This window comes from Cyprinus carpio, chromosome A3 (genome assembly GCF_018340385.1).
Source record: "Cyprinus carpio isolate SPL01 chromosome A3, ASM1834038v1, whole genome shotgun sequence".
In the NCBI taxonomy this organism is placed as follows: Eukaryota; Metazoa; Chordata; class Actinopteri; order Cypriniformes; family Cyprinidae; genus Cyprinus; species Cyprinus carpio.
The window spans coordinates 20140640-20154068 of record NC_056574.1 but is presented as its reverse complement, the minus strand read 5'-3'; the positions used below and the strand labels follow the sequence as shown (position 1 = coordinate 20154068).

At 39.1% G+C, this 13429-nt stretch overlaps 1 protein-coding gene across 1 annotated transcript; it reads right to left on the bottom strand.

Moving 5' to 3' along the window:
- Positions 1-1227: 1227 nt before the first annotated feature.
- LOC109049748 (periplakin-like) lies at positions 1228-13049 on the bottom strand. Its single transcript, XM_042722438.1, has 22 exons — positions 12778-13049; positions 10608-10707; positions 10165-10319; positions 9900-10020; positions 9692-9811; positions 9508-9549; positions 9226-9387; positions 8910-9017; positions 8057-8152; positions 7849-7971; positions 7577-7723; positions 7117-7268; positions 6934-7037; positions 6689-6846; positions 6082-6260; positions 5855-5993; positions 5571-5764; positions 4989-5139; positions 4814-4897; positions 4611-4727; positions 4414-4506; positions 1228-4315 (listed from the first exon to the last, which is right to left on the bottom strand). Exons 1-22 carry the CDS (start codon positions 12825-12827, stop codon positions 1646-1648), a joined length of 5265 nt encoding a protein of 1754 aa, XP_042578372.1. The 5' UTR covers positions 12828-13049; the 3' UTR covers positions 1228-1645.
- Between the last annotated feature and the right edge of the window lie 380 nt (positions 13050-13429).

Genomic DNA, 13429 nt, shown 5'->3' with positions numbered 1-13429 from the left:
ATGAAAATAATAATAATAAGAAAAAAGGGTTATTCCTGGTCTGTTTGGATCTGAAGGAGAAAAGAAGTGTCATTTAAGCTTGGGAACACATTTGAGACGTGTGGTGAAAAGTGAAAACAAAGAAAAAATGTTAATATGTGTAAAATATATATATAAAAAAATATGTGTATATATATATAAATAAATATATAAAATATATATATATTGAGCCTTAAAGGGATACTCCACCCCAAAATGAAATTTTTGTCATTTATCACTTACCCCCATGTCGTTCCAAACCCGTAAAAGATCCATTCGTCTTTGGAACACAATTTAAGATATTTTGGATGAAAACCTGGAGGCCTGTGACTGTCCCATAGACTGCCAAATAAATAACAGTGTAAAGGTCCATAAAAGGTATGAAAGTCGTGGGGATGCGCTGTTTCTACGTGTATTTAGCTTTGATTTGAAAGAAAACAGCGCATCCTTGTGGCGCGGATGATACTGAAGAGCATACGCAGCATACAGTGATATGGAGAGATACAGAGGAGACCATTGACAAAGGAATTGTTGAATAAAGTCGTTATTTTTGTTTTCTTCGCTTACAAAAAGTGTTCCCGTCGCTTCATATAACCCAGATTGCACGTCTGATGGGAGATGGAGTATTCTGACGATAACTTTCATACTTTTCTGGACCTTGACACTGTTACTTACTTGGCAGTCTATGGGACAGTCACAGGCCTCCCGGTTTTCATCCAAAATATCTTAAATTGTGTTCCGTAGACGAACAAAGCTTTTACGGGTTTGGAACGTCATAGGGGTAAGTGATAAATGACAAAATTTTCATTTTGGGGTGGAGTAACCCTTTAAAACACTGGCTGCTTTATTTGCTGCTTTGTGATGGAAAGGACACTGACTCTATCAGCATTTGACAAAGCTCATGTGAAGTTACAAAATGTACTTTACTGCAGTTCAACTTTTTATTTCTGAAATTTAAATTAAATTTATGCAAAACAAGGATCAAAATCTACTTTTTACTCCTTTTAAAATGTAAACATTAAATTGTATAATTTAAAAATGTCTATCGAAACATTTATTTATTTATATTTGTGTGTATATTGTTTGAGAGCCCTTTAAACCATAGATGGAAAACAACTACAGGTTTTGTTAACTAAAAAGTAATTGCAAAGACAGTTTGAGCTTCATTACTTCATGATAAAGATGAATGGAAAGAACACAGTAATCAGATTTATCCACATTTCATTTTTTAATCTTAAATGAAAACATGAAAGTAGAATACTCTGACACAAGTAAAAAGTGCATAAAGAGAGACTGATAGGGCTGTGACTTTATCATTAAGGCACACATTTTATATGCGTACATTGGATCAGATTTCAGTAAAACATTCTCAGTGTCTCGTCTGCTAATCTTCAATGAAGATTCATAGTGATAGAAACATTAACCCAAATTCAGCACCATAACCAAAGGAACACCATTTTGCATTGATATAAGAATGCATTTGAAAATAAATACATACTCTATTGAGTAAGTGAATATAAAAAGAGATTTCAACTGCAATTTGGGAACACAAACAGCATGTTTACTTAAGATCTTAAACCAGGTACACAGAATATAACATTTGATGTTGTTTTTCTGCTGAGTGGATTTATATGACTCTGCCTGACAGCATGACACCGAACTCCTGGATGGTTATCTCTTTGTTCTGATATTGTTGCACCTGACGGTTTGTGATGTTTCCAGCCCTCAGAGCATCTTCAATGGAAAACTTCTTGCCTGATTTTCTGTCATGAAGAACGGAGGACTCGCCATTCGGACCCTTGATTGTGATCTCCTCCCAGTCGCATTCTTGACTCTGAAGGTTGACGAACATTTTCCAGTCGATTAGCCCCAGCTTGTAAGCCTCCTCTGGCTTCATCTCCTTTCCAGTGTCTGGATCGATGACGACAATTGAGCGGCGGAGATGACTTTCTCGCTGCTCCCTCTTCACTTTCATTGCAGACAGACTCTTCTGAAGCTTTTCAATTTCTTCGTCTTTGTCGATTCGGATGCGCTTGAGGTCAGAGAGTTCTCTTTGCAAGGAATCCAATCGAATTTCCAGGTTCCTGCTGTTTTCCACCGCAGAAGACTTAGTAATGTGTCTTGTTTCTTTTGTCGTGATCTCGATTTCGGATTGAAGCTTCCTTATTTCGTTCTGTAGGCGCTGGTTCTCCTGTTGAAACCTGTTGCTTTCGTCGCGAATGTAGTCGAGTTCTTTGGATGATTTTGTATTGGTGAACTCCACCTCCGAAAGCTTGGACTTTAGGTTGATAATCTCTTGGTCCAGCTCACGACGTCTCTTTTCCTCTTCTTCAAGGCTTTTCTTTAGCCTTATAATGTCCATCTCAGCCTCTGGGTCTCGTTCGACTTGAAATTTTTCGGTTCGCACAACTTTTTCACGCACTTCCGTTCTCTCAAGTATTTCCTGCTTTTGCAACAAGAGATTAAACTCCTTCTCCAAGAGCATACGCTTGTGCCTCTCCTCTTCAACCTGAAGACGTAGGATAGAGTGCTCTTTTTCTTGTTGAGGGTCCTGCTGGAGAACGACCTTTTGCTTTACTGTAACCTTCTCTCTGTTTTCCTTGTCCCTGATCTCCAGTTCATTAAGCCGCACTCTCAGCCTCTGGATTTCAAGCTCAGCTTCTCTGCGGGCTCTGCGTTCACGTTCTAGCTCCTCAAACTCAATGTCAAATTCAGTCTTTTGACGCTGCAACCTGATCAGCTCCTCTTTCAAGATCTCTCTCTGTTTCTGCTCATTGTTGATATTTTGAGTGAAAGTGTCACATTCAGACCTCAAGAGTGGATCCTGCTCCATCTTCACTACTTGTTGCTGGACAATCTTTTCCCTGACCTGCGACAAGTCAGTCTTCTTAATCCTGATCCTTTCTTCATTGGAGGCCCTTTCGCTTTCCAGGTCCAAACGTTTCCTTTGTTCCTCAGCCAATTTCCGCTTGAGACTCTCAATCTCCTCCTTGGTTTTAGGATCTTCTCTGTATTGCAGGACCTCATTTACAATCTCTTTGGTCTGAATCTGAGGCTTGGTGTCTTTCCATCTTTGAATCTCGTCTTTGAGTTGGAGGATCTCCATCTCGAACTTCTCTGTTTGGTGGGTTCTGTCAACAATTTCATTCCTGAGTTTCTCCAGTTCTCTTTCTGTTTCTGGGTCAGTCTTGTATTTGATGACCTCTTTGATGATCTCCTTGTATTCAATTTGTGGGCCTCTGTTTCTTAGCATTATCAGTTCATCCTGGAAAGTCTTCATCTGGAGCTCTGAATCTCTGTATCTTCTCTGCTGCTCCACCAGGTCAAGTCGAAGATTCGCCACCTCCGCTTCCGCCTTCGGATCAGGTCGAACAATCTCACGCACCTTCTCCTGAACGATGATCTTTGACTTTTCTTCCTCCAGGCTGGTAATCTTGCGATGAATGTCTGTTTTCTCTCTCAGCAAAGAACTGCGCTTGGTTTTTTCATCTTCATATTGTCTCCTCAGGTTCTCTACCTCTCTCTCCAAAGCAATATCTTTCTCAAGTTTCAGTACTTCTTTGATGGAGATCTTTTCCTCAGCCATTGCCTTTTCCTTTTCAAGACGCCTTTGTTTCTCCATCAGGAATCGAAGCTCGTCTTCAAGTTCCTTCCGGCTGTTTATTTCTTTTTGTTTCCTGTCAAGCAATAGTCTGTACTCGCTCTCAAGCTGAGGGTCATTCTGAACCTTAATGACTTCCTCCTCCCTGATGATTTCCTGCTCCCTGTTTTTCTCCTCTGAAAGAATAGTGACATGCTTTTGAATCTGAATGATTTCATTCTCTCTGACCATCTTCATCCTCTTGATTTCCTCTAGCTCTTCTCTCAGTCTCCTGAGTTCTTCCTCCTGTCCCCTGTCCCTCTCAATGCGGAGCACCTCTTTGACTGTATACTGCTGAGCTCCTTCTTTCATTTCGGTCTCAATCCCACGCAGCTTTACACTGAGGGTGTCCAACTCGCTCTCTAAGACACGAGTGGTCCTGCTTTCTTCTAAGAGCTTCTGCTGAACCCGGTGATATTCTTCATCAAGTTGAGGGTCATGTACCTGCTTGATGAGCTCTTTCTTGACAATTGTGTCCTGTGGTTTCTGGCCTTCTAGTAAATAGATGTCACTCTGGACACTCTGAATTTCTCTTTCCAGCTGGTCTCTCCGCTGAATTTCTTCCTGAAGCTGTTTTCTGATTCTCCAGGGCTCTTCTCCTGGGGCTGAGGATCTCACCGTCTGGACATTTTGCTTTTTTGTTTTTACTTGTGTTTTCTGTTGTGAATTGCAAAAATATTGAATGTGTTTAAAAGCAAAAGCAATGCTTATGCCATACTATTTTTATGCATGGTGTATGTTGCAATGTGTTTTACCTGGTTAAGAAGGCTCTGAGCAAACTCCAGGTTCTGTAGTCTCTGCTTGTTCACAGCATTCACTTCAGTGAATTTGGCCTCAATTGCAGATTCCTTTAAAACACAACATTCATGTTTAAACTTTACCAGTCAGAGATAATGTCATTAAAAGGTGTTAAAATGTACTAATTACTTGTTTGCTTTTTGAAAATATTCACCTCTCTCTTCACTTTCAAAGCAGGAGATTCAAGTCTGCTCCTTTTGTATGTCTGAGGAACCAAGCCATCTTCAAGGTCAAGGATGGATTTAAACCGCTCCGCTTCATTTTCATAGTCCTGAAAGCCACGACACAAAGGAGTTCACATGGCTTTGCATAAACACGATAGTAGGATAATGCTCTGGAATACACTGATTTTTATACCTTGACTGCTTGCTGATAAAGCTGTGCATTTCTAGACACATTGTTCAGGTCTGATTCCTTTCTTGTGATGTCAGAGAGCAGATTCTGTACATTTCAAAGATAGCTTTGGTAAATAAATGTAACTTGTAACATTATTATTCCATTACTGTAATGACAGAAACGGCTAAAGTCTTACTCTTTGATTTTTCAGTTTTTCGTCAATCTGTCTGATGTCATCAGTTTCACGAGGCTCATAGTTTGGCATTCGAGAAAGCCAGCTATTGAGGTTGTCATAGTCATTGTGGTAACTGGTGTAGGCAGTTTTGGCTCTTTGCAGACATTGTAATCTGTCAAATGAAAACGTTTAAAATAATGAAAAAGATGCTGATATTTTGAGATGAAATACACTTTCTGTAGGACCTATGCTACTGAAAAAAGTGAATGTATTTATATTAAATAAAGATGGTAGCACTTTACAATAGGGTTCAGTTCATTAACATTTACGTGCATTAGGTTTCACAGTGAACAATAACAAATTTACAAATAAAAACAAATTAATGAATGTTGTTCTTGACAAATAAGGCATTAACAAATTCAATCTTACAGGAAGTGCAACCATAAACATTAACAGTCAAATCAGTCCTATTATGATAAGGTGTAATATGAATAATGTAATCACAGCACACAATAAACTAAATAAGACTAATCTGTGGAATTATATTCTTAAGTAATTTTTTAAAGCACATTTCCATTTAAAATAACTTGGATATGAACTCACCTTGATTCAGCCTGTCTGTTCAGGTTGTCAAAGCGCTTGGTGAGTTTCTGAACATCAGCCTCTTGCCTCTCAATATCAGAGCAATGTTCTTGCACTTTGCTGGCCATATTGTTGCAGCTGGCCTTGGCATCTCTCAGGTTCTGCTCAGCATCTGTGATAGTAGATCTTTTGCTCCTCAGCTCAGATGCAATGTCCTGGAGATAGGAATACGTGAGGCATGAGTGCATAGTGAATCTTGGAAAAAAAGATCAAGACAAAAAAGTGGCACGGATTACTAAACTTACCGCCAACTCACGCTGGGTCTTCTCCAGTGAGGTGGGGTCGGATGGGGCGACCTCCTCTCTTGCCAGTTTGTTTTCATAGGTGGACAGCAGAGTTTTGCCATTCTGCAGAGAATTCTCCAGCTGATAGGAGTTCTGCAGTCTACAAAAGTGCATTTTTTAGGATCACATTTCAAGCTCTTAAAGCATGACATTCTTGACTTCAGTTGTAAAAAAGGAAGTAGACTTACTTGTCATCAGCACACTTCAATAGCAAATCAACTTTATTGTATTTTTTGTTAGCCTCTTCCACCTTGGAGTAGAGCTGTGGTGCACTTGCACATTTTGGAGAGGATCCGAGGAAAGTCTCAGCCTCCTTTACTTTTGTAGACTTTTCTGGCTCTATCTTACGAACAGTAGCAGCAATGTCCTGTGAAGAAAATACTGGATTAAGACATCAGGTCAAAATATCATTTGCCACTGAAACACAGGATCAGAAGTAATGCGTTTTGTGTTTAAATGTCAGATTCTCATTCACTTTCAAACATTTAAATCTACCGTTTTGTTGAAAGACACAATAAAATTTGAGCAGTTTCTTATATTTCACCTTTTATCTTTGAAATGCACACATAAGATTTAAACTAACATTTTAATACTTTTAAAAAGATGTTACAAAAGACAATTGAGAACTACTCTACTGATGTGACTGAAATATCTGCTCAGACTTAATTTAATAAACATTATTAGAATGAAACCCATTATAAAATTTACATTTATTCAGAGACATAACACTCTGATGCATGATGTCCACTACGAAATACATACATAAAAAAAGACAAAAATCACCAAACTTTCTACCTTTATGTCCTGTAGCCTGTCAGTGCTGTCTTGCACGGGACGTGTCTGCTCCAGTGGGGGACGCACACGAGAGTAAATGGCCTTCTCTTGCTTATCCAGATCACTGACCACTTTGTCCAGTCCTGCCATCAGTTGACGGCATTGCTGCTCTTGTTTATCTGAGGTTCGAGAAATGAATGAATTGGGTATTTTACTCTCTTTAGGAGAGCTCTGCATCTAAGTTTATTATAACATAAAAGACAAACCTTGACTTCCTGTACTCTCCTTCTTGAGCTCTGCCAGTCGTGTCTGTAGTGCAGATTTGCTGCTGGCTACTTTCTGCTTGATACCTTTGTGCTGGTTTATTAGACTGCACAGATGTTTTCATATTAGACACATTTGTAAGTGTATACATTACAGATTACATATACAGATCAAGGAATACCCACTTATCAGCAACGGCGACAGCCTCAGGGTCGGTCGGTGGGATTATGAAGCACACTGCTGGAACACTCATGGTGCGACCATTTGCATCCTTCACGTCCCATTTGGAGCCATTGTTCCTGAGCAGGGTGTACCGCTCCCCTTGATTAACTGAACCCTGTGTTGTACAAAACAAGCAGAGTGAGCTCTGTTTCAACTTGATATTCCAGCTAAAAGAGCACAAATTCTTAAAATAAATGTGAAATCTGTACAAAATCCCCTGCACACGTCTCTAGAGGTTTATGTGAGATGAATCGTTTGGGTGAAGGCCGTCTTAAGGATTTAAATACATTAGATGGGGGAATCCAAAACAGGAACGGAGACAGAGTTTAACATTTTTCTGTGCTTACTCATGATAATAGCTGATGTTTCACTGACTGGTATTAGTGGAGCTCTAAGCCGCGTACTTTATTCAAAACTCCATACCTCATTAGTCTCATATTCACACAGAGCTTCGATAGGGAGCAGTTTCTGAGGAGTCTCCCTGCGGTATTTCAGGGGGAGCACCTGCAGGCTACGCTGCTGAAGAGCTTTCAGTCGCTCGTCGTAATGGTCCATGGCCTTTGCCTGATCCTGTCAATGCAGAGATAGCATTAGATAGTGAAGACAACTTTAAATTCAATAATCATTTAATCAAGAAAAACAAATTGTAGAGCATGAGAAATGCAAAAGGTGCCAAACTAAAACAATGTATTTACATCCAGGTCAGCAATCAGGCCCTCCATCTGGTACATGTCTTTAAACTCAGGATTATACTTCTGGTTGATCTCGGTTTCCAGACGCTTCAGCAAATCGCTGTTGTCCCTTGCATCCTTGTGGAACTGGAAAAATAAAAAAGAATGCAACTGAGCAAGACTGACAGCAGACATGAGGACATATAGGAAATGATGAATAATGCAAACTGACTTTGTGATAATCATCCATGTTCTTGAGGTGTTTCTCTTCACAGATCAGCAGGTTGAGGTATTCCTTCCAATCTGCATGTACGGCATCCATGTGTGCCTAAAAACAAGACTTGTTTTAGAATAAGCATATACAGCAATGCCACTGTGATATTAAATGTATGCATCATTTTATAATTTATATAGAAAGGGATATAACTCATCACTGATTATATTTAATTTGAATTTTTTTATTAGTTATGCACATTGAAATAATTTTTAAAGTTATTTGGTTTATTTACAGTCACTGCAGTGTATTTATTACATAATGTGTGCTAGCCTGATGGTGTTTTGTCTTTCTACTTTATTATGCTGTTTTTTCTACATGCCACAAGTTAAAATTCTGCAAGATTACCCCAAACACCCCAATTAACAAAACTTAAACTAATAACATACAATAAGACAGCAAAATAAAATACCCAGCAATAGAATAATAACATAATAATACATTAAAACACAAATACATTTAAAAATAAATAATTCAATAAATAATAAAATAGGTTGGCAAAATGTATACAGAGTCAGCCAGTAAATTATCCAAATGGGACACCATTCCTTATCAAATGTTTTTAAGACACCTGTGGTTGACACCTCTTTAATCCACATATCAATTATGCTGGTTATTTTAAAGTGTGAAGCAGATTAATGTGCTTCAAATTGATTATATATATGACATATGCTGTTCGGCTTAACTATGCTCAGAAAAATTGTAAAAACTGATATCAGATCAAAGTTTTTGGTGTTTCAGTGTTGCCATAATGTTGCATACATTGTATAGCAATGTATAGCAATGTATAGCAAAGGACTTCTAATATTACCGCAATGACATTTTTTCCTGGATGGTTCTGCTCAATAAGTTCCTCTCCGTCTTCATTCAGCTGGGTGACGGTTTTCTCCTTAGACTCCAGACACTTGCTAATGAAGTTCTGATGAAGATGTCAAGTACAAAGCAGCTTGTTAAAAAATACAGATTTAATGTTTCTGTTGCATTTCAGTACTACAATCCTATAATTTGTAGGAGGTTTGAATCATGAAAGCATATTTAAAATGTAACCGTAGCCTTAGTACCTTCTTGAATTACGGTTCATTTTTATATTACCTGTCATTAAAGATCTGTTTATTTCTAAGTTTTACCTCGTACTGCCTCTTGCGGGCAGGGTAGTCCAGGTTGTTGTCACTCCAGTCATATGCGGTTCGCTCATCAGCTTGCTGTTCCATCCAGTAGAGCTCGCTGGTGCAGCGCTGCATGTAGTCTCTCAGACTGAGCAGGTTCTTCTGACGTGCAGAGGAGCTCGCCTGAGATGGACACGGTAAAATCCACAGTGTTATGAGACATGAGAATTGACAACTTACTATTACAGCTTCAGTGTTCATATCTAGGTTGAAAATTAGAAAATGCATAAAATGAAATCTCACCAGTAGTTTGCTGTACTTCGCCTGCTGGCCATCCACGCCGTTCTGTTATGCAAGTAAACAGATGAGTCACAGATGTCATTTTCATGACTGTTCAAAAGAGTTCTATTCTATATATATATAGAATATATTCTACTATTATTTTTTTAATCAACACTGCATTTTAAAAGAGTCAGTTAAAAAGTACCCGGTCTCCAGTGATGTACGGAGCCAGTGCCTCAACTTCGCTGTGGAAAATATTGTGCTCCTCCACTTCATCCTCAACGGTCAGCAGATCTTGTCCGTATCCTTTATTGTTCACATTTGCCTGCATCAGAACAAATTCAAACATGAATCGATTGCATTTAAAACCATATATTCAAAGGAAAGATAGAGAGGTAAGTTTAGATACACACCAGTTTCTCATCAACTATCTTTCCCCAATTGACTGTGGGAACCTGCTCCGTTCGTGTGATACGGTAAATGCGATCGTGTTCATCGTGGAGCTTCATCACACGCACTCGCAGCTGTTTCATACTTTTCCATTGAGGAGAAAAAATGAGTCATCCACAATCCCAAAAGCATTGACAGCATATAACTCTGCCTGCATAAAGCATGAGATGCTATTGGATATTTCAGTTTAAAGGTGAGTTAATACAGAGTTATGTTGTTAGTACTCACTCCTTCTCAATCATCTCAGCTTGAGGGTGCTGCAAAAGAGAGGCTTGGACTGCATCTTCATCCAGACTATTCAGCAGCTCCAGTGAGTTCAGGATCCTCTTGTTGGTGTCCTCCTGGTACAGGGGCTGCTTGCCTTCATTGATCTTCTTGATATCCTAGAAACAACAATGAGCAACACAATTGAAGATAGTTATGTATCAATAGTTAAAGAGATGCTTCATATGAGTATGCAAACCAATATTTTTTTTATGAATATAAAAGCTAATTCTAATTCTAATACAAAAAAAACACTGGCATACCACCTTCTGCTATTTTACCCCAAATAACTCTAATCGGATGTCTTTGAAGGGGCATTAAGATGCTTAATAGTAGGGAAGACAGGAGGAGTGACTAAATCTCTGGCTTTGATTTGTAATCCACAGAAAGAGTCGCTCTGTACTTACCCTGTTGAAATTCTGTTCTGTCGCAACAATGTTCTTCTCCACCTTGTCTGCATTCTTCTGCAACTTGTCAATCAGTGTCGCCAAATCAGCATCAGATGGTCTGAGGTGAAATAACGGGAAGTTTTTGTTGGAGCAGTTTGATATAGATTCAGTGAGCCAAATATACACATTTCAGTCTGCATTTCCCAAAATACAGCTGCAAATCTCTGGATCTAGGACAGAAGCACCTCACTTCACTTTTCTGTCATGCTGAGATGCTCTGAAAATAAATATCGGACTTAAAACGCTTTCATTCATCTGGCATATCTGGCACCGTTTCACTTTCATTCATCTGGCACAGACTTTAGATCTGTTAGGAGAACCAGGGTGCTAACAAAAAATGTTCTCTCAGCTGAACCGTACTGAAAAACCACTGATCAACATTACAGCAGCCTAGCACAGTTTTTAGTGCATTCTGGGAATTCTAGAGAATTGACATTTGACAGTGCATGGTAGACATGACTAAACTTGATCAGAAATGAATTACACACCTTGGGCTGTACTTGCCTAAAGGACAAGGCATGTTAATGGCAGTTATAAATATCTCACACTGACTAAAATTATAATGTCCTGTCAGAAAATACAACACAGTTTTGTCTTCATTTACAGTTTTGTGTTCACTGTAGAACTGAGCTATGAGTGAGATATGTAAATGAGGCTGACAATTACAACAAGAAGGCTGTTTTAATGAGGGCGTTAGAAACTCCAACAGGTCTAACAAGTTTTACTAATGTGTCACTACACATGCAAGAAAAGATAAAAAAATACTTTCTGTGTTGTCTTAACTGAATGCATCTGCATGTGAAATCCAAATCAAACTGACTGACAAAACCCAGCTGGACTGTTAAAGCATGAGATTATGTAACCAATGTTGTTGTAATTTTTGATTTATAAAAACAACTATTAAAGCACAATGGGACAAGCAGCGACATTCGAACTTCTGCCTAAACAAAATTATTTTAATCTGATTTGAGATTAAGTTCAGGGTGTGGCAAGTAATTATTTAATGCTCACTTCCCTTCCCTAGAGGCGTTCCTATATCCAAAATGCATAAACATAAAATAAGAAATGTGGGCATGTTAAGTACAGTGCTATGAACTTGCCGAAGGTTTTGTCCTTTTTAGTCCACTGCAAACAAACTGCCCATATCTCAGTATGCCATGCCTTGTTTCTGTCAAAAGCTGACAGACAAGTCACAAAACTTGGCTCTTTTGACACTGAGTGACCCATTGTGCATAGTGCAGTCAAACAACACCCAAATATGACCCAAACGGAAAACTATGTGTTTAGAAAAACCTTTTGTTTGTACATCTGTGACCAATAAAATCATTTTGACTCAACCTGAAACCATAGTCCTAGAGTAAAACCCTTGCACTGCTTTCACAATATTAGTGTCCGATATTGAATCCTGCTGGAACGAAGCCAAACTCATCTCTCAATCCATCAGAAGTTTATGCTTGTTTGAACTTGAACTTGATAACACTTCTATCCTTAACCAATCAGCTCTCTTTAAACAGTCCCTGCACATTTTGACTCCATCCTGTTCTGATACATAAGTAACTTGAGAACTATAAACAATAAGAACAATGAAATGTTGATTATTGTAAACTAATTTAAATTACTAATGCACATTCCTGTAATATGCATTTCACAGTTGCATCACTCAACCCTGTTCAGTACAGAATAACCAAAAACGACTTTTCTATTTGACAAAATAGTTTATTCAGTCATGTCAGTCTCACCTTGGACTGTCTTGCCTGCACTCAAATGGAGTGTCAGAACTAAAAGATCTGTCTGAAGGTTTTCTAGTTGTTCATCAGAAAGAGATGACCATAGTCCAGAATTAAAAAATCAGTTTTATATGTGAACTGAGACATCAATACAATATGTCTCTCAGAGAGAAGTTATCCAACCTGTTACAGCAGCGCCACACCCTTACTACAGTAACCTCAAGCCAAGAAAACATAAAACCAATTTATCAAAAAGATCGATTTTAAAATACGGGTGTAACATGGCTTGTGTACTGCAATCCAAAAGACAATGAAACGCAACCCGCTGCGTACTGACGCAATTAGAAGAGCGGAGCGCAACAAAACAATGCAGAATGACAATGTATCCGGTCGCCACCGACCTTTTATCACCGACGTCCACGCTGTTCTTTCCGGGCTTTCTCTTGAACATGATGACAGTTGCGGAATCTCTCCAACACCCGTCTGCTAAGATGGCACAGTTAGGATCGCACTCTGCTGGTGTCTGTCGTTCAACTACCTGACGCGTCTTCCAGGACAGGTACACCTCACATACAACGCCCACAATGAACGAAACTGCAACTATCCTCCCACGAGCACGAACACGAGCCCTCGCTGCCCGTCAAGGTTAGCCGTGCTTTTAACATCAAGCCCATTTAAAACTGCGGGCTGGTGTCCGCCCCTTTCTGAGAGACATACCTGCAGCCTATCCAAACAGAGGCGTCGTCCGTTTTTCTTCTTCTGTGTCCAGTTGCGTGGGATGGATTCAACAGGTTATTCCGTCTACAGAGCAAACTTGTTCTCAACAGTGGACTGTTTCATTCAGAAAAGTAAACAGCAACAGCAGAGTTTTTACTGTGATTATTTGGATGTAATTACATTGTTATTGCTTGTGGTCATGGCCAGTGTGTACATAAGGCTCCCAGTCCACATTTTTAATAGCTTTGGTGTCTCATGATTTTATAAATAGAAGTATGCAATGTTTGAGACTTATTCTGTATGCTGTATGCTGTATTCTTATATATATATCTCCTG